This window comes from Panicum virgatum, chromosome 9N (assembly GCF_016808335.1).
Source record: "Panicum virgatum strain AP13 chromosome 9N, P.virgatum_v5, whole genome shotgun sequence".
Taxonomy (NCBI): Eukaryota; Viridiplantae; Streptophyta; class Magnoliopsida; order Poales; family Poaceae; genus Panicum; species Panicum virgatum.
Window position 1 is genome coordinate 73,403,568 of NC_053153.1, and position 18,743 is coordinate 73,422,310.

Genomic DNA, 18,743 nt, shown 5'->3' on the forward strand with positions numbered 1-18,743 from the left:
TATAAAATCGTAGAAAAATCGGAAAAATACAAACTCAACTGTTATAGATTATATGAAATAATATCTACAACTTTTGTTACATAAAGTTTTTCATTTGATCAATGTATCTAAATCAAGAAAAATAGTTCTTGTACTTAGAGAAATCTGAAATAATTCATTTGATCTAGTTGTGCTTATCTAAAATTTACCAAACTTTTTTTATAGCTCTTAGGAAATAAAATAATGGTACTGTAAAAGTTATGGTTTATAATACTCAGTATAGCAGCATGGATAAATAACACATTTAAACTAGACATATTGCAAGATCTAATTTAAAAACTTATTTTAGAAATGTTTTCTGGGCCTACCAATTTTGTGCAAGCCTATTCTCACCATATTCAAACACTCTGGCCAAAGATGACATACATCCAAAGGATGGATCTTGAGATTTAAATAAAAGTGCATTAAACTGGTATTTAAAATAGAGTAAGATATATTGATCAAATGAAAAACTTTATGTAACAAAAGTTGTAGATATTGTTTCATAGAATCCAGAACAGTTGAGTTTGTATTCATTGATCAATTTTACAAGTTCACTGTTTAATGCGCCTTGGGCGCCAGGACCTAAATGTAAATATTTTTTTTTACATTTAGGTCATGTCGCCAACTGGATGGGCGACAGGGCCTGTCGGGAGCGATAGACACCCATTTTTGAAAATTTCCCTATTCGGCATATATTTTTGAAATTTTGTTTTTCTTAAATATAAAAATGAAAAAAGCGCCAAAACCCAAAACGGACAGCCCATGGAGGCCCAGTAAGCAAGGGAGGGCCAAGGGGCATGCAGCCCACGACACCACATCTTTTCTGCTTGCGCCTATTGCGGATAGTGATCCACAAAACGGGCAACTCATGGAGGCCCATCGAACAAAGGGGCATATTTAGCCCATGGGGTTCAGTTTTTTCCTAATCCTAAGACTTGCCTTAAAAAAAAGAATTTGCACGAACAATCTCATTATTTGCATCCAAATTCACTGCATGGCGTACGTGTTATTTTCAAACGATACCATCATGTTGGATCAGCGAACACTAAAATTTCCCTCTACATATGTCGGCTATAAAGAATCCCTCGTGTGGCGAGCTTGTATATAAGTGTCGTACTGACAATTTCGTCCTTGTTTTCATGTGATAAATTTAATGAGAAATTGCTATAACTGAAGGATAAAAGTTGCTTATAAATTGCTCGAATACTAAAATGATGCTAAACATGCGCATGTACATTACTATTGGGTCGTTTTAAGCTGGCCGTGACGGATAACTAATTCTCAACTTCATAAAATACCAAATGGAATGTAAAGCTACTAACATCATGCCTTTTGAGTTGAAATGGTTAATCTATCCGCGGCTTGTGAGTTGTGAGTTCGAATCGAAATCCTATCACCTACAAATAAGAGAGTCCAAACCTTCACCCACTCGAATAAGAAATGCAATGAATCTCAAAAGAAAAAAAAGAAAAGAAATGCAATCGTATGCTATCGCCTATCGTGCCCACTTTTACATTTACCCCCTTTCATTTTCCTCACTTGTACCACCACGCCGCAATACACCAGCCCAGCCTTCCCCAATTCCGGCCACACCCGCAACGCCTGCGCCGCCGGCCTCCCCCCTGGCTTCCCGTCTAAGCTTCGCCGCCCTCATCTCTCTCCTCCATTCGCGCGCCGCCCGCGCCGCGATTTCTCTAACCCTCACCGCCCCCGCCCGCGCCGCCTCTTGCACCCGACCCTTTCGGCCAATCTGCTCCCACTATTCCGCGCGAGGGGGTCCTACCGCCGGCCGTTTCGATTCGAGGGCGGATCCGATCGGTGTCGCCAGATGGGTCGCGGTGCCGAGGAGGCCTCGCCGCCGGTTTCCTTCTCTGAATTGGAGCAGGAGGAAGACGATGACGACTGCTACCTTAGCGATCAGGAAGACGACGCCCTAGAAGAGTCCGTCCTCCAGGTCCTCGAGGACGAGCACCTCGAGGACTGCCATTGGTCCTCCCCATCCGTAAGCTTTCTGCGCTGTTTTCGGCCCTCCCGTCTTTCTCCGTCGCTGGACTACCCCGATTGCTTCCTTTTCCTTACGGATTCCTTCCTCGCTTCGTGCTCGTTGCAGGTGATCACTAAGGAATCCCTCTTGTTGGCACAGGTGACTGCGGGAGCTCTCCCCGTTCGGTTTCCACACTATAAGCTATTTCCGGTGCTGACTTTTTCCCCTTCAATTTCGTTTTGTGGTTTGGGCGTTTGTGGGTTTGTAGAGAGAGGATCTCAGGAAGGTGATAGAGCTGCTAGGGTTGAGGGAGCATCACGCCCGGACGCTCCTCATCCACTACAGGTGGGACGTCGAGAGGATTTTCGAGCTTCTAGATCAAAAGGGCAGGGACAGGCTCTTCTCAGAGGCTGGTATTCCTCTCCAGTACGCCAATAATGCCGGCCCATCCTCCTCGACGGAGGTGACCTGCGATGTTTGTTACGAAGATGTGCCCCCCTCGGCTGCCTCCGAGATGGACTGTGGCCACAACTACTGCAACGATTGTAAGTAATGTCCGTTTAGGGTGACCCAGTTGATTCCAGCATTTTTAACTTTTGCATGTGTTCCACTTATTAGATTCCGATAGAGAAACTGTGTAATGCATTTTTCCGAGCATAGAAATTGGATGAATGACACCTCTTGATAATTATGCTAATTAACGGTCTGGTTCTTATCCATTAGGAGTTGCAAGATATGTTTGGTATCATACTATCATGGTATGAGAAGCTGCTTTGTTTGCTAACAGCTTTTGAACCTCATAGTAGCAACAAAATGGTTAAACATTGTTTCGTCCTTTAGCTCACTTCTATCATTTTGGGGCATCTGTATTTGGACATCATGCATAAAACTGACCTAGGAGACTAGGAGGTATTACTTGTCATTTGTATGTATTCTCATGTCATAGTTGCTTTAAATCATTGCATACTTTTGTGCACTTTTTCGAGAATGCTGTGTCAATTCATACTAGACTCATTATGGATTTTATCTGAATTTGCTATTTAGAGTGGGTTTTGAATTTTATTGCTGCAGTTTTAGCTCTATATCAATGAAATAGTTTTAGCTCTACATGCATAAGGAGCAAAAGGGGGATAGCATTCTATGAATTAGCTTTGCTGCACTAGTTTCTTCCTGTTTAACTATTTACCATGCATTTCGTGTCCTTCACCTAGGTTGGACTGAATATTTCATTTTGAAAATAAATGAGGGCCAGAGCCGGCGTGTCAGGTGCATGGCTCCAAAGTGCAATGCTATTTGTGATGAGGCAGTAATCCGGAAACTAGTCATTGCAAGGAGACCAGACCTTGCAGAACGCTTTGAAAGATTTTTGCTGGAATCATATATTGAGGATAATGATACGGTAAAGTGGTGCCCAAGCATACCACATTGTGGTAACGCTATACGTGTCAAAGGTGATATTTATTGTGAGGTGGAATGCACATGTGGATGCCAGTTTTGTTTTAATTGTTCCTTACAAGCACACTCACCGTGTTCCTGCATGATGTGGGAGCTCTGGATCAAGAAATGCCGTGATGAATCAGAAACAGTGAATTGGATAACAGTAAATACTAAACCTTGTCCCAAGTGTCACAAACCTGTGGAAAAGAATGGTGGCTGCAACCTGGTTGCATGTATTTGTGGACAAGCGTTCTGGTGAGATTCCGTATTGTTCTTCAGCATTGCATCTTCCAATTCCCACTTGTTAGACTTGTTTCGAGTGGATGAGGGCATTCTTTGTAATGAAGTCGTTGGCAATATAACACTGTATTCTTGTCTTTTAGTTTCGTTTTCTTTTTGATTTCCAATCAATGAGTAAGTAGCTCCATTTGGATGTCTTTATGTTTCAGATTTATAAATTATTCTTCTGTCAGCGTCTCCATTTCACATCTAGTTGCAAGTTGTTTTGTGAACGAATCTGATGAATTTATCTTCTTGTATCAAAATCCTGTAGATTATCATGCACGAACTATTGGGTTGCCATTTATGGAATATTTACATAGTTTAACTATTGCCAAGAGAACATACTATGGTGTTTGTCTCAAGATCTAAACCACAAACATATAATTAAATGCTTAGAAGGCAGATAGCATTAGTTCTTTGATTAGTTAGTTACTGTTTCATTAGGGCTGATTGGAAGCTTGCCTATGAGATGATCCGTAGGTATGGCACAGCTTTGAGAAAAAGCATATATGTTACTGCTCTTAACTGTGTATGCTAAATACTCTATAGGATGTGAGCACATGACGTGGTTGCAAATTCCTTAGTGAATGCAATAAAGTTCTCTATATAATCGGATCCACTAGAGGCTTTGATGCAGTAGTTGGCTAGTAGCACTGCCCTTATAAGAAGTAGATCATATGGCATACGCTTACACGGAGCATTAAAACCTAATCATTTGCCAGGAGTCTAGATGGGCTCTTCATGAGCATGTGGCAGATTGGTAGAAAAGTTATGTTAACTGTTAATCTTGGTTTCCCATTATGTTGTCCTAAAAGTTGTATGCCCAGATTGATGTTGCTTTCTGTTTTTCTTTCTCTTTCGAGATCTTATTCTCTTTTCCTTTATTGATTAAGTTTTTTTTATGTGATACTTTTGAATGTAGTTGGTTATGTGGTGGTGCTACTGGTAGAGATCATACATGGTCAAGTATTAGTGGCCACAGTTGTGGCCGGTTCACTGATGATCAGACTAAGAAGACAGAGCAAGCAAGGAGAGACCTCTATAGATATATGCACTACCACAACAGATACAAGGCTCACACTGACTCTCTTAAGCAGGAAGCAAAGCTGAAGAATGACATCCAGGGGAAGATATCCATTTCTGAAAATAAGGAGTCCAAGATAAAAGATTACTCCTGGGTGATAAATGGGTTAAACAGGTTATTCCGATCAAGGCGTGTTCTTTCGTATTCTTATCCATTTGCATTCTACATGTTTGGTGATGAGATTTTCAAGGATGAGATGACTCCTGGGGAAAGAGAACTGAAGCAAAACTTATTCGAGGATCAGCAGCAGCAACTAGAATTTAATGTTGAAAGACTGTCTGGTTTTCTTGAGAAGGATTTTCAAAATTTTACTGATGATGAGGTTATTGATACAATGAAGCATGTCATCAATCTCTCCAATGTGGTAGATAGGCTCTGCAAGCAAATGTAAGAACTGTTGTCAACAAAGTTTTGGCAGTCCATATATAAATTATTGTACTAATTTTACTATTTTTGCAGGTATCAGTGCATTGAGAATGATTTGTTGTATCCTCTGCGCACACCTCACAACATTGCTCCATACAAATCCAAGGGTCTTGATAGGGCATCAGAGCTCGACATTAGCTGGGATTCAGCTGAACAAAGTTCGCAATCAACAAAACGTAGTCAGGATGAACACAGGAGCCAACATGGTATGCATAATAACGAATATGGTATTTCATATAGCATTTCCTTAATTCAGCTTACGATCATAGGAGAGCATCACCATACCTAGAGCAGTGTAACTATCCCATCTATTTATTTTGAGTTGCTGATTTGTATTTCCATTTGCTGTGCAGCATCAACTATCCTAGGAAAGCGGGGTCTGGAGTTGCATGGCTCGAGTTCTGATAATAGGGTGCGCCCTCACAAGCGAGATAGGCCAGATGCCAATGGTGGTGGTGCACTTTTTGATCTCAATGTGCCAGCTGAAGTGGTGGACAAGATCTGAAACTAAAATACCTGATGGATGAAGGACATTCCTTGGAACTGTACAGCTGACCTGGGCTTCTTCAGCTACATAAAGGAAAAATACTGCTTTTTTGCTGCCTTACCAGCATAGAGTACCTTGATTGCAAATTTTACGCCGGTGCTCGGTTCCCAAGAAATAGAGTAGCTTTTACATGATATCATGCATATCATGACAGGATTTGAAGCCAATGTTGATAGTTCTGATAAAACTAGTTCTACCCCTCAGCCAAGATGAGGGTATTTTGGAACAGAACTTTACCGTGCTTGTGTTGCTAATTCCAAATACAATGTATGCAGCATGGTGAATGAAGTGGTTTTTGACCCGAATGTGGTGTTTATTTCCTGTTAATGGGTGGTCTTAGAGGAAATGTAGACTGTCTTAAAATTGCTACAGATTTGTCATGTTAAATGTGCCCTCTTTGTGGCAGCAGCCAAACATCTTGGTCCAAGACCTGCTAGTTTCTAGGCCAATTTTAAATTCGAACTCTGAAAATCTCGGTTTTCTGGGCTTGAGCATGCCAGATTTGTATAATGAACTGTGACGACGGGAGGCGCTGCAAGATGACTCTATTTGTTTCTTCATGCACTCCAGGGCCGTCGTCGTTGCACGGCTAGGCAGCATATTGTCAAGACTTGGACCGTGCGTTGAATCGTAGCTTCTAGCCATGATAGCTTTCTAGAAACCCATGCAAAGAGGCGCGTATGGGTATTCATCGGAATCGGGTGGCGGCCTCCTGTACCATGCACACACTTGAGACTCTAGTGCATGGAAGAACACTCTATATTGTCCTCTTCACAAGGAAACATTTGTCCCTCAATTTGTTAAGTCTCTAGCTACTACTAGCTTGCCATGTACCACTGTACTAGCAGAAGAGAAATTCGCTCGAGCTCTGCAGCCCTCTGACCTCGCTAATACGACGCCCCAATTTGCCACGGCCGGAGCGTTCACTCCAGCTGCTGGTAAGCTTGTTTAGCCTCTGACAGCTTGGAGAACCGATGGAAAGAATCTTTCTGGATCTCGGCCAGAGACGGCTTCCATAATCAAATGCCTCCGGGATGCTGTGGTTTCCAATGTGGCATGAGCGCATCACCACCACACCTCTGGCTTTAGTGGCTTCTTACCGCTGGTATCTCACTTGGATCACCTACTCCTTCCAGAGTTGCAGCGATTGTTTACAGCCACCAGTAGCCGGACGCGTCAGCGGTAGAGGGGAGAAAGGGGGTCCAAGAGCACATGAAACCTCGAGCATGTCTGTCGCCGGGGCGTTTCTTTATTAATCCCCTCCCCACTGAGATTTTATTACGCGGATAAGTAGGGTTACCCCAAGGTTCCCCTTGTCGTCACGGCTGGCACGGCTTCCCTGGCCCGTCATTGGCAGCATCATTTGGATCTTAGCGCTGGTGGTTTGCCTTGCCTCGCTCCGGTCGCGGCGAAAATCATTGCAGCCCAGGCGGGGAGCGTGCTTCCTGCGGCCGGCCTTCGGTAGCGTGCTTCCTGAGGCCGGCCTTCGGTCGGCTGCCTCCTCTCGGACAGCCGGAGACGCAGCAACAAGTGGCTACTCCAGTTCACAGAAACCAGCTCATTACCCTACCCACGTTACAATACACGTCTAAGCTAAGAAAGGTGGCCCAAAACTTGTTCGAGATTATTTGCTTATAATTTTTCAAAAAAAAAGATTATTTGTTTATCTCGTAGTTTCTTCAAAAAAAAGTTTTTTATCTTTTGGGCAGCAATTATTTGCTCCCTGATAATCGCGAAGGCGTGATGGATTGGTTGTGCAGACCAAAAGAGGCCGATCAGATGGTGCTGTACTGCGCGTGCGCTGTACCCGCAGCGCGCATGTGAGACAGGGATGCTGCCGGGTGCCCCTGCATCCCTCCCTGCTCCTGCAACAGTTGGAGGGGCGCATGCTCACCTTGGCTAGTGCCTGGCGCCGAGCCCACAGCTAAGAGCTAAACCGCGCTGGGATTTAGGGCACCCCAAAGCAAAGCGCCCGAGATTCCGTGACAAGCGGCTACGTGACGCCCGGGGGCACACTGCAGATGGCATTGAGCACCTACCAATCCGGCCGATATACCCTTCGGCGTAGCGCTTGGCATGTATCCTCACCGTGCTACTTGCCCAAAAACAAAGCGATCGAGCCATGTGTGCGGTCGCCGCGCGTTGGGAATGGTTTTTTTTTGGGAAATTTGTATCCAAGACACACTGATCGATACTGGACAGCCTCACTGCTTGTAGCTGTAACTGCTCACTGGACAGCCAAGGATTTGTCGAGCCATTTGAGCGAGCGAGGAGCAGGAAATGTTAGCTATAGCTACGGTTGGTTGGTCCTGATCTCTAGACTCCAGACATGAGGATCTGCTGGAGCATCATGGCAGCGCCTGTGACGACGACCTTGTGATCTAGTACCAGTGTGCACTGGCACCATGAGCCGCCAAAAAATTTCTTTTGGAGGCGCAGGTCGCAGCTGGGTTAGCAGTCGAGCAGTGCGCGTCAAGGCAAAGGAGCGCCTCTTTCTAGGCGGCGAGATGACAACGGAGTGGCGCCCGGTCACCCGCATGCCGCCGCAGTGGCTGTGGCCTGCGGCCTGCCCGTTTTCTTGGCCGCGTCCTTGGCTTTCCATGCCACTAGGTGCCCCCGGCACGAACTCGGTCACGCCTGTGGCTCTGCGGCGTGTGGTCGTGTGCAAGACATCCTAGCTAGCCATATAGGACGAGCTCCATCAATTACCGGAGCAGGGTCGGTCACAGGTCAAACAAAAGCCATGCATGCCACTGTCCTGCTCCCGTTGCTTGCAGTCCTTTTTATCTGCATGTGACCTGCTCATCCCATCATTGCCGAGCAAAAACTCGCGTACAACAATGGTCTTGGATAACCCTTTCTACCGTCCGAAAGAGGAGCATCTCATTCAGGAAATGGCTTAAAAACCCTGATGTTTTAACCTTTTGGTGGAACTCATCTTTCAATGAAAAGAAGGAAAGAAAACTTCCTCGCTAAACAGCAGATGCTCAAATGTGGCAGAAGATTCTGTTATTATTTACTAATCGATTTTTCTGATAGGACGATTATGAAGTGACAGAGGTGAAAAGGTCAGCAGCCTTGGACGGAGTAAAAATTACCCTGCGTGCATAAAACAAAAGTAAATGAGACAGATCTGGATAGAATAGAATAGAGTGAGGCCCTTCTCTGAGCTCTGGCCTCTCTACCTATAAGCATAAAATAGAAAAGAAGTTGGTAAGTAAATGAGACAGACATAAACATATACAAGGGACTTGCCACAATAAATAAAAGCATCGGAATAGCCGGACACAGTACCGATCCGGAGTGCTGTTCTGATATAATCTCAGGAACAGTCTCACCACCACTGTACCTGCAGTGTAGTGGGGGCGCGGTGGAGTGGAGTGGAGTGGAGGGGAGTGCCTCAAAGTTCATCACCTTCCGGTCCTCGTCCTCCTCTCAGCTGTCCTCCCACCTCACAGGAAGCAGGGGGAGGGGGCCTGGGAAGAAGGAACTTTCAGCGGAGAAACAAAAGGCAAAAGCATCAGCAGGTCAAGGCTTTAGCAGGTGATCAACTCCTCGGCAACAACTCCAGCTTCCGCTTGCCGTGGACGATTCACCTGTGAGGCAGGTAGATGCTGGCTCTCCCCTTTATAGTCTCTACCAGTACCATCTCCTCGTCTCGGTTCACTAACCTGCAATGCCGGGACAGATTCCAGCGGCTTGCTCGAGCAAGGTCACAATGGGGGAGGCCTCCTTGAGCTCTGTGGCAGCGGCCGGCGGAGGAGCTGTAGCCTCGTAGCTTTCTTCCTGGCTAGCGATGTCTCACGGCCGCTCCAAGAGGTGCGCACCCTGTTTGCATTATGCAGTTTGACGAACTGCGTATTTAAGCTTTGCTCCCACAAAACCCTGTTTGGAGTAGTTGTTGGTGTCAAGTTGCCGAAATTAGTCTCGGCCAGGAAAGAATGCTCTTTTTTTTTTAGAAGCGGTTCCTGGCTAATGCTCTTGGGGAATTCGCATTGGCAGTGATTCTGTCAGAATGGATAGTGTGGATTCTTCTTCCCCGAGGTGCCTTGCTCAGGAACAGCAGGTAAGCTTGCGGTTGTTGAGAAAAAGGTTGTCAGATTAGCTCTTGTCTGATAGAAATTGTCCGATTTCTGCTATTATGTTTGCCTCCCTTACCATTTCTGCTGCATGGAAGGATGCCGGGGAACTGAAGGATCAGAACAGCACCAGTAAGATGCCGTCCTGTCCAGCTGAGCTTCCATGCTCATTGAAACGAGAGGTAAAATCAGAGATCTGCTCTTTCCCCCCTTCAGTTTGTCTTAAAATGTTCCTTCCTTAGGACCTTAGCCATAGATGGTTGCTCGTTTTAGATCTCTTTCAAAAAGTTCCAGAGTTGCTCCTCGTTATCTGTTTGAAGTTGTAAGGACAAGAATGTCAAGATTAAAATTGTTATAGATACTTCGGAACTCCCTGGATAGCACAATTTATTCTCACAATATGTTTATTATGATATTTCGTTTCAGTTCTGATACTTATGATGCTGCTTCCGCAGGTTCAAGTCCTTGAGAAGCGACTAAATGATCAATTTGTCATGCGCCGGGCTCTTGAGAAAGCACTAGGTTACAAGCCTTGTTCTATTCTTTCATCAAATGAGAGCTGCATTCCAAAGGTGAAACTCCTTTTCCAATGTAGTGATTCTGGAATGAGAGAAAAAGAAAATAAGAGAAAATATTTACATCTCATGAAATGATTGATTTTTGAATTGCACTGTGCAAGTTTATCTGAAGATAGAGTTTTTAAAGTCTCATAGAAAGTTTCTTTCTTCCATGATATCACAGCCTACGGAGGAGCTAATAAAGGAGATAGCAGTACTAGAGCTAGAGGTCATATGCTTGGAGCAACATCTCCTGACCCTCTACCGAAAGGCCTTTGAACAACAACTTTGCCCTGTGAATTCTTCTTGTGACATGGAAAATGACAGGCAACCGGCAAGGTCTTTTTCAGGTATACTATCAGAAGCTTCAGAGCTAGACTTCTCAACCCCAAGGAAGCATCAACTGGTGCAGTCAAGCCGAATGGTCCTGGCACGCAAGTCGACACCTGCAACTACAACTTCTACAAGTGAAACTAACCATGAAAAGACCAATATTGGACGAAGCCATTCCTCACTTCTGCACCGTTCTGTTAGGGTATCTCCTTCAGCGAACAATCTTGCTAGAGCTCTGAAACCATGCCATACCTCGCCTCTATCTTTTGTTGAGGTACATAATGATGTCTGAAACCTCTCTTTTGTTCCAATTATTTTAATTAGTTTAATGCAGGATCTATCTTGGAAATGCTGTATAGTAGCAATTTTGATCTATGAAATTCTAACATGATTATCTTTGATGATCAGGAAGGGAAGTGCATGGATTCTGGTATAGTGAGTTTGGCAGATATATTGGGGACCAGGGTTGCAGATCATGTTCCTCAGACGCCTAACAAGATATCCGAGGACATGATTAAATGCATTGCTGCTATATACATACGGCTGAGAGACGTACCCACAGTGCAACATGCCTTCTTCCCCTCACCGTGCTCATCCTTTTCATCGGCCAGTGGATTATCTTCGAAATATACTGCAGATATATGGAGCCCCAGGTGCAGAAAAGAGAGCTTCATTGAGGCATGGCAGGAGAACGCAGTAGGCAAAGGTGAATCAAGGGAGTTGGGTCTACAATATGATTCTGTGGTTGAGGTTTCTGCTCTTTGCAAGGGTGAGCAGAGGTCTGCTGATGTTAAAGATATGCTACGCAAATATATGTAAGTATCTTTCCATTGATTTTTTCCCAGTTCCTTTTATAGTTGAATAAATTGATCCATACAACTAGTTGAATAATGCCACTTTGTAGGTCACTTGTACAGCTGCTAGAAACTGCTGATCTCAGTGGGATGAAACATGAAGAGAAGCTTGCTTTCTGGATCAATGTGCACAATGCTATGATGATGCATGTAACTAATTTCATGCCCAGTACCTCGACATCTTACTCTACTTTTTCAACAGATGGAGTTCAATCTGAATATTTGTTACTTTCAGGCCCATATCGAATACGGGATTCCACAGAGTAACAGTAAGAGGATTCTGCTAACCAAGGTGGAAAGAGAACCCTCAAATTGCCACATTCAGATATACAATGACATGCCTGTATCTCATTCTGATGACCCTGTTTCGCGGCACAGGTATCCTACAACATTAGTGGCCAAAGAGTGAACGCCGAGCTGATAGAGTACCAGATCTTGTGCTGCCGATCACACTCTTCCGGACAGGTTTGTTCTGCTGCCTCCTGCTTGATTTTACCTCCCCAGCAGGCCTTTTAGCCTAACATTGCTCCATTGAATGAAAATCCTTCAGTGGCTTAGGCTGCTGCTCTACCCGAAATGGAAGTCCAGGGACAAGGACGAGCTGCAAGGCTTCGCCGTGGACCGGCCGGAGTCGCTGGTCCACTTCGCACTCTCCTCCGGCAGCTACTCGGACCCAGTGGTACGTAGTGCAGCATCAAACACACACACCACACCCAAACGCGCCTCAACTCCCAACGGCGCACGGACATTTACGTACCGGCTGCGGAGCATTGATTCATCTCCTTCCAATCAACTGTCCCCCTTCCATGGATCAGGTGCGGCTGTACAGCCCCAAGAGCTTGTTCCGGCAGCTGGAGGCGGCGAAGGAGGAGTACATCCGCGCCAACGTGGGCGTCCGCGGGCGCGGGCAGCACAAGATCATCCTCCCCAAGGCCCTGGAGCTGTACGCGCGGGACGCCGGGCTGGGCGCGCCGGAGGTGGTGGCCGCGGTCAAGTGCCACCTTCCCGAGGGCCTCCGGGGCGCCGTGCGCCGGAGCCAGCAGGCCGGGCGGGCGCGCGGCGGCTTCCCCGGCGTGGAGTGGAAGCCCCACAACCTGGCGTTCAGGTACCTGCTGGCCAAGGAGCTGGTCGGCGGCGGCGGCGGGTCCCCCGCGTGCGGGCGGCAGCTCGAGAAAGGCGGCGCGCTGCGTGCGGATCCGTGATCGTGGCCCGTCAGATCACCGTGGGCCCCGTGGCCGGGCCGGGCCGGGCCGTCACGCCGACGGCCGAGGCTGGCCCAACGAACGTGTAACGAGATGTGAGAACCGGGCGGGACCGCGGGGATATGGATGGATGTACAGAGAGATGGACAGAAAACACATCTGATTTGGGTATGCGCTCGATCTGCTGTCAATAGTGAATAGTGGCGCCTGAATTCCCCACCTCAAGCAGGAGCTTTCTGAAGAAGTTTTACAGAGGTTTCACAGAAATCATTTCGATCCTGCAGCAACCGTAAACATTTCCGAACAGGCACAGGGCCTGTTCACAGTGCCGCTAGCTCCCGCCCTGACCTGACCGACCGGAAAGTGGCCCAAGAAAGGCCGGGCACTTACTTTCTTCGCCCGGTGTTTGTGGAGCGTACCGTCACTGGCCTGGCCGGGACACCCCTTTGGCGAGCACGAAACGAACGCAACTGGCCCTCCTTGCTTCTTGGTGGGCAAGACAGAAGGAAGGGAACGAGGAATTGACTTGGATTCCCAAACGGCCAAACCCCGCCGCTGTTTTGGTCGCGCCCAGCCGCCCACGTTATTCAGCCGCTGCTGCACGCTGCGCTTGCACCCCAACCCATCCTCGCTTTGTCGCCGCGGCACACGGTTTTCGGGCTGGACTCCATCCCAAGATTAGGAGGAGCAAGGCGTCATAGCCGCTGGTGGTGGTGCCCGGTCCTCGCGTCTTGGCTCCTCAGGTGCCCCAAGGGCCGCCCCAGGCCTGGGCCGGCTGACCTATATCAACCTGCGCCCCAGCTCTCGGCCCGAATCACACAGATACATTCGTCGATCCACCACTGTCCAGTGCTCGGCTCGGTTACGCACGCACGCACACAAATTGTAGTACCTGTGTTTTACACCACCAAAGATACTAGCAAGCCGAGTCGACAAACAAAGCAGCAGGAAGAGGCATGGCGCTCGCTGACGGGAACGGCGCGGCCATCTTCGGCGAGGAGCAGGAGGCGCTGGTGCTCAAGTCGTGGGCCCTCATGAAGAAGGACTCGGCCGACCTCGGCCTCCGCTTCTTCCTCAAGTACGTCATCGTAGCGCCGATCGATCGAGCATCGATCAACTTTCTCCCCCTGCTCATCGCGTCGCATCCGCGCGCATTGCATATTTGCATTTGCCTGATAATTCGATCTGCAACCGAACCGGGCGTTAACGTTGCTCCCGCAGGATCTTCGAGATCGCGCCGTCGGCGAAGCAGATGTTCTCGTTCCTGCGCGACTCCGACGTGCCGCTGGAGAAGAACCCCAAGCTCAAGACCCACGCCATGTCCGTCTTCGTCATGGTACACGTTCGTTCTTCTCTCGCGCTAGTAATGAGCCCGATCGATGTGTGGCTGTGGAAACAAATTTTCAATAAGGTCTGACAAGGAACGCGTGCGCGTGTCGCTGTCAATGCCGCAGACCTGCGAGGCGGCAGCGCAGCTACGGAAGGCCGGGAAGGTCACCGTCAGGGAGACGACGCTCAAGCGGCTGGGCGCAACGCACTTCAAGTACGGCGTCGCCGACGGCCACTTCGAGGCAAGTCGCCCAACCCAACCACCCCAACCAACTCGATCATCCCCTTTAATTTCTGACCTGGGACTGGGATGACAGGGATATATATAGAAAGCAATGCAATCTAGCTAGTCTTCTAGATTGTGTTGTTGACATTCTCCATATAGAAACCAAAGGCACCAAGAAGCCTTGGTTTAGTCTAGCTTGACCGTGCGCTTGTTGATAACGATGCAGGTGACAAGGTTCGCGCTGCTGGAGACGATAAAGGAGGCGCTTCCCGCCGACATGTGGAGCCTGGAGATGAAGAACGCCTGGAGCGAGGCTTACAACCAGCTCGTGGCGGCCATCAAGCAGGAGATGAAGCCTGCTGCATGATGCTGCATGCTGCTACATACTCGGCCTCCGAGTTCCCCCTACGATGCACCACCATCTCCAAGTTCTTCATCGCTATTTTTTCCGTTTTGACTTTGTCAATCGTCTTGTGCATTTTCCAATTCTCTCGATGGAGAAAAGTGTGATGTACTAATTTGCATGGCGAGAGCATGTATATTGCGACGAGCACGGAATAAAGATGCAACTTGCTTGTAGCCACTTATGCGTGTAACGTGTGTTTGCAGCTTCTTATATTAGATGTTTCTTAAAAAACTGTACACGTGCTATGTAGGTTTACAAAAGGTATTGGACGTTTTTTCGACAATTTAATTATGTATTATAATTTTAAATAAATAAATACATGAAAGGAAAAATGTTAAAATAGTAATATTTTATGTCCTTTGGCATGGATTATAAGATTGAAATCTGTACCATTACCATAGTCAACCACTGGTAGCAGTTACCTTGAAAAAAGAAACACCGGTAACTGTTCGAGAAAAACCACCATTTAAAAAAGGACTTGGCTATATTACGGCCGACCGTAATATATTCCAATAGCACGGCCTTACTATTTTAGGAAACCTTTGCACGTGGGCACTTTGACAGCTTTCTTTTCTAGCAACTCTAGGTTACCTGCACGCAAAAATAAACAACACCAAACTCTGTGGTCCCCAGCCTGGGTGAAATAGTCTGTCAAGGTGATATTGACTAGGCGACAGCGACAGAAATACTAAGGCAAATCAAAAGCAGTAGGAAAAAACTGACAACATCAAAGATAATATTACATGTAAATTGCCCAGATCTAGTATTATATTGCGCAAATATAGCTCTAAATCAGCAGATTGTTCCAGTAGATTTTCCATAGCAGGGAAAAGTTTCACATGTTCCACAAAATCACCACAAAACCATATAACATGTACTTGTTTCTGTTCATGGATCCACTTTACAAACATGCCTGAAAACAACTGTGTAGAAATTGATTTTGATTTACTAGAACTACGTACTAGGAGGGAGGTTGGACGGCATTATCTAGCCAAGAGAACAAAATATGAAGCTTCAAGCTGATTGCACTGTACGAATTTAGGGGCCAAAAACAACTTAATTGGAGAAATGCCCATACTATCTACTGCTTAGTGCTTACTTGCATGTCATTTTTGGCTGTACGACATTTACTGATCCCTACTATCTCCTGCACCATGACAAAAATAGAAACAGTAAACATTCTGTATCATAAATTAATAAAGAATATACAATAGGTAACGGATCCATTGTTTTGCTTGCTCTATTGCACCAATTTGCCCATGAAACAACATTTAATTGCTTGCTATATTGGACTAATCTGCCTAGAGGAAATTCAATTAATTGCATGTTGTATTACACTAATCTGCTTAGAGGAAATTGAAATTCATTTAGTTGCACAACAATAAGAAGCAATCATACACATAACAAACTCCATGACACATAAACTGCATTATAGCAATTTAATGCATTGCATACGTCTAGTAGATGAATGATAATCCAACTGATTTACTTAAACTGCTTATGATACTGCATACTGAAGAAATTGCACTATCCTTCCAAGCAATATAGACATTAAGTAAAAAACTAAATTAAACTATTGAAGAAAAAAAAGAGCCATTGAATTACTGACGTCATGCTACATGAAGCATGCAAACTTGCCTAGCTATCTCAGTAAAAAACAATCTACTTCAGTCATTAAACTCCAAATTGCTTCACTGTGGAACCAAGTAAACTAAACCACAGATGGAATCTCACAAACACTTGATTTCTACTATATCATAAAAAATGAAAATTCATGGGCCTATTGCTGATTACATACACGGGCTGCGAATCAAAGAGATCAAGATAAGCCGTTGTGTCCCCTGAAGAAACTGAACAGCACATAACCAGAGAGTTGTCGCGCTGCACAAGCTGCTACTGACCAATGAAAAAACTTAATGACACAAAAAGAATTAGGATACCGATCCATACATTAACTGGAACCCAATCGATCAATACATGCATACCGATAGTAACATACGATGGACAAGAATAAAGCAACTTAATGATATCAATCTGCAAAATGAGTCCAAGAATTAGGGTGAGATATTAATTTCACTTATTGCTAAATCAGAAAACAAAAATGCTAAACTAAAATGAATAATTTGCCTGTTTGTTTACTATAAGTTGCCTACATGAAATTGCTAAATCAGAAAACAAAAAATGCTAAACTAAAATGAATAATTTGCCTGTTTGTTTACCATAAATTGCCTACACAAAAATCCAAAAAATGATGAATAGGAAAATATAAAAATGCTACGATCAGCTTGGTGTCAACAAATGCAGAGGTGCATTAGGCATCTCACCAAGAGACCGACCACCATGACAATGACATGTGTAGCGACAGCCTCCAAGAACACCTCAAGATTTGGGATCAGAGCAAACCCAACCTTTATGTGCACTGCCTCCCTAGAGCTCTCTGATTTTCACTCACCACTGCATCAAAGACATAAAAAAACAATCAAGGCATAGTCTGCCAATGAATTTGTGCAAGGGTTGCGAAAAATCACCTGATGAAGCAAAATAAACTGAAAAGCAGCATGAGTGCAGGACCTCACCCCTCACCTGATCCTTCAAAGCACCCTCTTGCCATTCAGTCTGGAACTTATGTAGCAGCAACCTTAGCAGTAAAAATAGTAGAATCACCTGATTGAAATAATATAATTGACTAGTTCAAAATTATATCCATAAGAGGGATCCAGGTGACTAGCAGCTTTCCATGGTATTTAATCATGAGAACATGGAATCAAAACAGATACATCATGAATCTGTGTGTTTTGGCTATGCTTAAATTCAGAAGAAAACCACAACTCGAATATTTGTGTAACTTTACCCCATAATCCAAAAGGAAAACTACATCTCGCTTTCTAGAATTCTAAACTGAATAATAGGTCCAACTCATAACCCCACAACTCAAATTAGATGCTGCCTGAGGGCCCGATTCCCTTACCCTAATAACGCATCACACCTAATCACCTAGCCAGAAAATGCAAGTCTGCAACAATAGGTCAATGTGCAGAACCCCAATTCCTAAATCCTCTTGTAGCGAAAATGGCCTCTCATGCCATATTTCAATATAATGTTTTGGCGATTAATGACACACGCAACACTTGAACTAATGTGTTTGCTTAGATAATATACTCAGGCTTTTAGGTTCAAGTGATGACAAAGAGAAGAGAGGCGAAGCTAGGCCCGAAGGGCCGCCCCTACGGGGGTCTCAGGGCAGCGCCCTGAAACCTAAAAGAAATCAAGTCACCGGTTGAACCGACGCCAAGCAAATTACACACGTCGGTGCATTGACTTGAGCACGTCTGGGAGTTTTAGTATCACCGGTTAAACCGACGTAAGGCAAAATGTACTCATCGGTGCAATGACAGAGATGGCCTGCGGGCTAGGGTTTGGCACCGGATGAACCGACGATAGGAAGTTTGAATACGTCGGTGCAATGGCAGAAGCAGACCAAGAAAAATGCATACATCGGATGAACCGATGATGCACCGGTTAATGGCGTCGGTGCAGTTGTCCAGAGAGTTTGTTTTTCAAGGATCAGAGGACAGTTGCACTCACCGGTTAAACCGACGCTAATATTACATACACCGGTCGATTGCGTCGGTTGATTGCCCGTACACGTAACGGCTAGTTTTCAGTGGGCAGTTTAGTATCACCGGTTAAACCGACGATGGCAATTTGGGGAGCATCGGATTAACCGGTGTTAAGCACATTTCTGGCAGCTTTTCCCCAACGGCTATATTTGCTTGTGATGCCTATATATACCCCCAAGGCCGCACCATTTGAGTGTGCTGGAGTTCAAAGAAGTATACTAGAGCTAAAGATCATCTCCAACCACCATAGAGCTTCATTGTACATCATGTAGGCTTAAGCACACTTGTTAGAGTGCTTAGTGCTTGATTAGGGATTAGTTCTTGCGAGAGCTCCCTTGAGAGAAGTCTTGCTGCGG

General features: G+C 45.7%; 3 protein-coding genes across 4 annotated transcripts; all 3 read left to right on the forward strand.

The window, feature by feature from the left end:
* The first annotated feature begins 1,556 nt into the window (after positions 1 to 1,556).
* On the forward strand, positions 1,557 to 6,108 carry LOC120687953 (probable E3 ubiquitin-protein ligase ARI2). The gene is made up of 7 exons (XM_039970059.1): positions 1,557 to 2,023; positions 2,132 to 2,164; positions 2,274 to 2,550; positions 3,217 to 3,697; positions 4,647 to 5,195; positions 5,268 to 5,440; positions 5,588 to 6,108. Exons 1-7 carry the CDS (start codon positions 1,850 to 1,852, stop codon positions 5,737 to 5,739), a joined length of 1,839 nt encoding a protein of 612 aa, XP_039825993.1. The 5' UTR covers positions 1,557 to 1,849; the 3' UTR covers positions 5,740 to 6,108.
* A 3,028-nt stretch (positions 6,109 to 9,136) lies between these two features.
* Positions 9,137 to 13,050, forward strand: LOC120687952. 2 transcript variants are annotated; one of them, XM_039970057.1, is made up of 12 exons: positions 9,137 to 9,388; positions 9,470 to 9,600; positions 9,784 to 9,847; positions 9,959 to 10,042; positions 10,316 to 10,432; positions 10,602 to 11,024; positions 11,159 to 11,565; positions 11,655 to 11,754; positions 11,840 to 11,896; positions 11,983 to 12,069; positions 12,155 to 12,283; positions 12,420 to 13,050. In XM_039970057.1, exons 2-12 carry the CDS (start codon positions 9,578 to 9,580, stop codon positions 12,804 to 12,806), a joined length of 1,878 nt encoding a protein of 625 aa, XP_039825991.1. In that variant the 5' UTR covers positions 9,137 to 9,388; positions 9,470 to 9,577; the 3' UTR covers positions 12,807 to 13,050. The 2 variants fall into 2 exon arrangements, with proteins under 2 accessions (XP_039825991.1, XP_039825992.1); XM_039970058.1 differs by having other exon boundaries at positions 9,137 to 9,384.
* A 562-nt stretch (positions 13,051 to 13,612) lies between these two features.
* On the forward strand, positions 13,613 to 14,944 carry LOC120693323 (non-symbiotic hemoglobin-like). Its single transcript, XM_039976741.1, has 4 exons — positions 13,613 to 13,884; positions 14,028 to 14,142; positions 14,261 to 14,377; positions 14,588 to 14,944. Exons 1-4 carry the CDS (start codon positions 13,763 to 13,765, stop codon positions 14,726 to 14,728), a joined length of 495 nt encoding a protein of 164 aa, XP_039832675.1. The 5' UTR covers positions 13,613 to 13,762; the 3' UTR covers positions 14,729 to 14,944.
* The last annotated feature ends 3,799 nt before the right edge of the window (positions 14,945 to 18,743 follow it).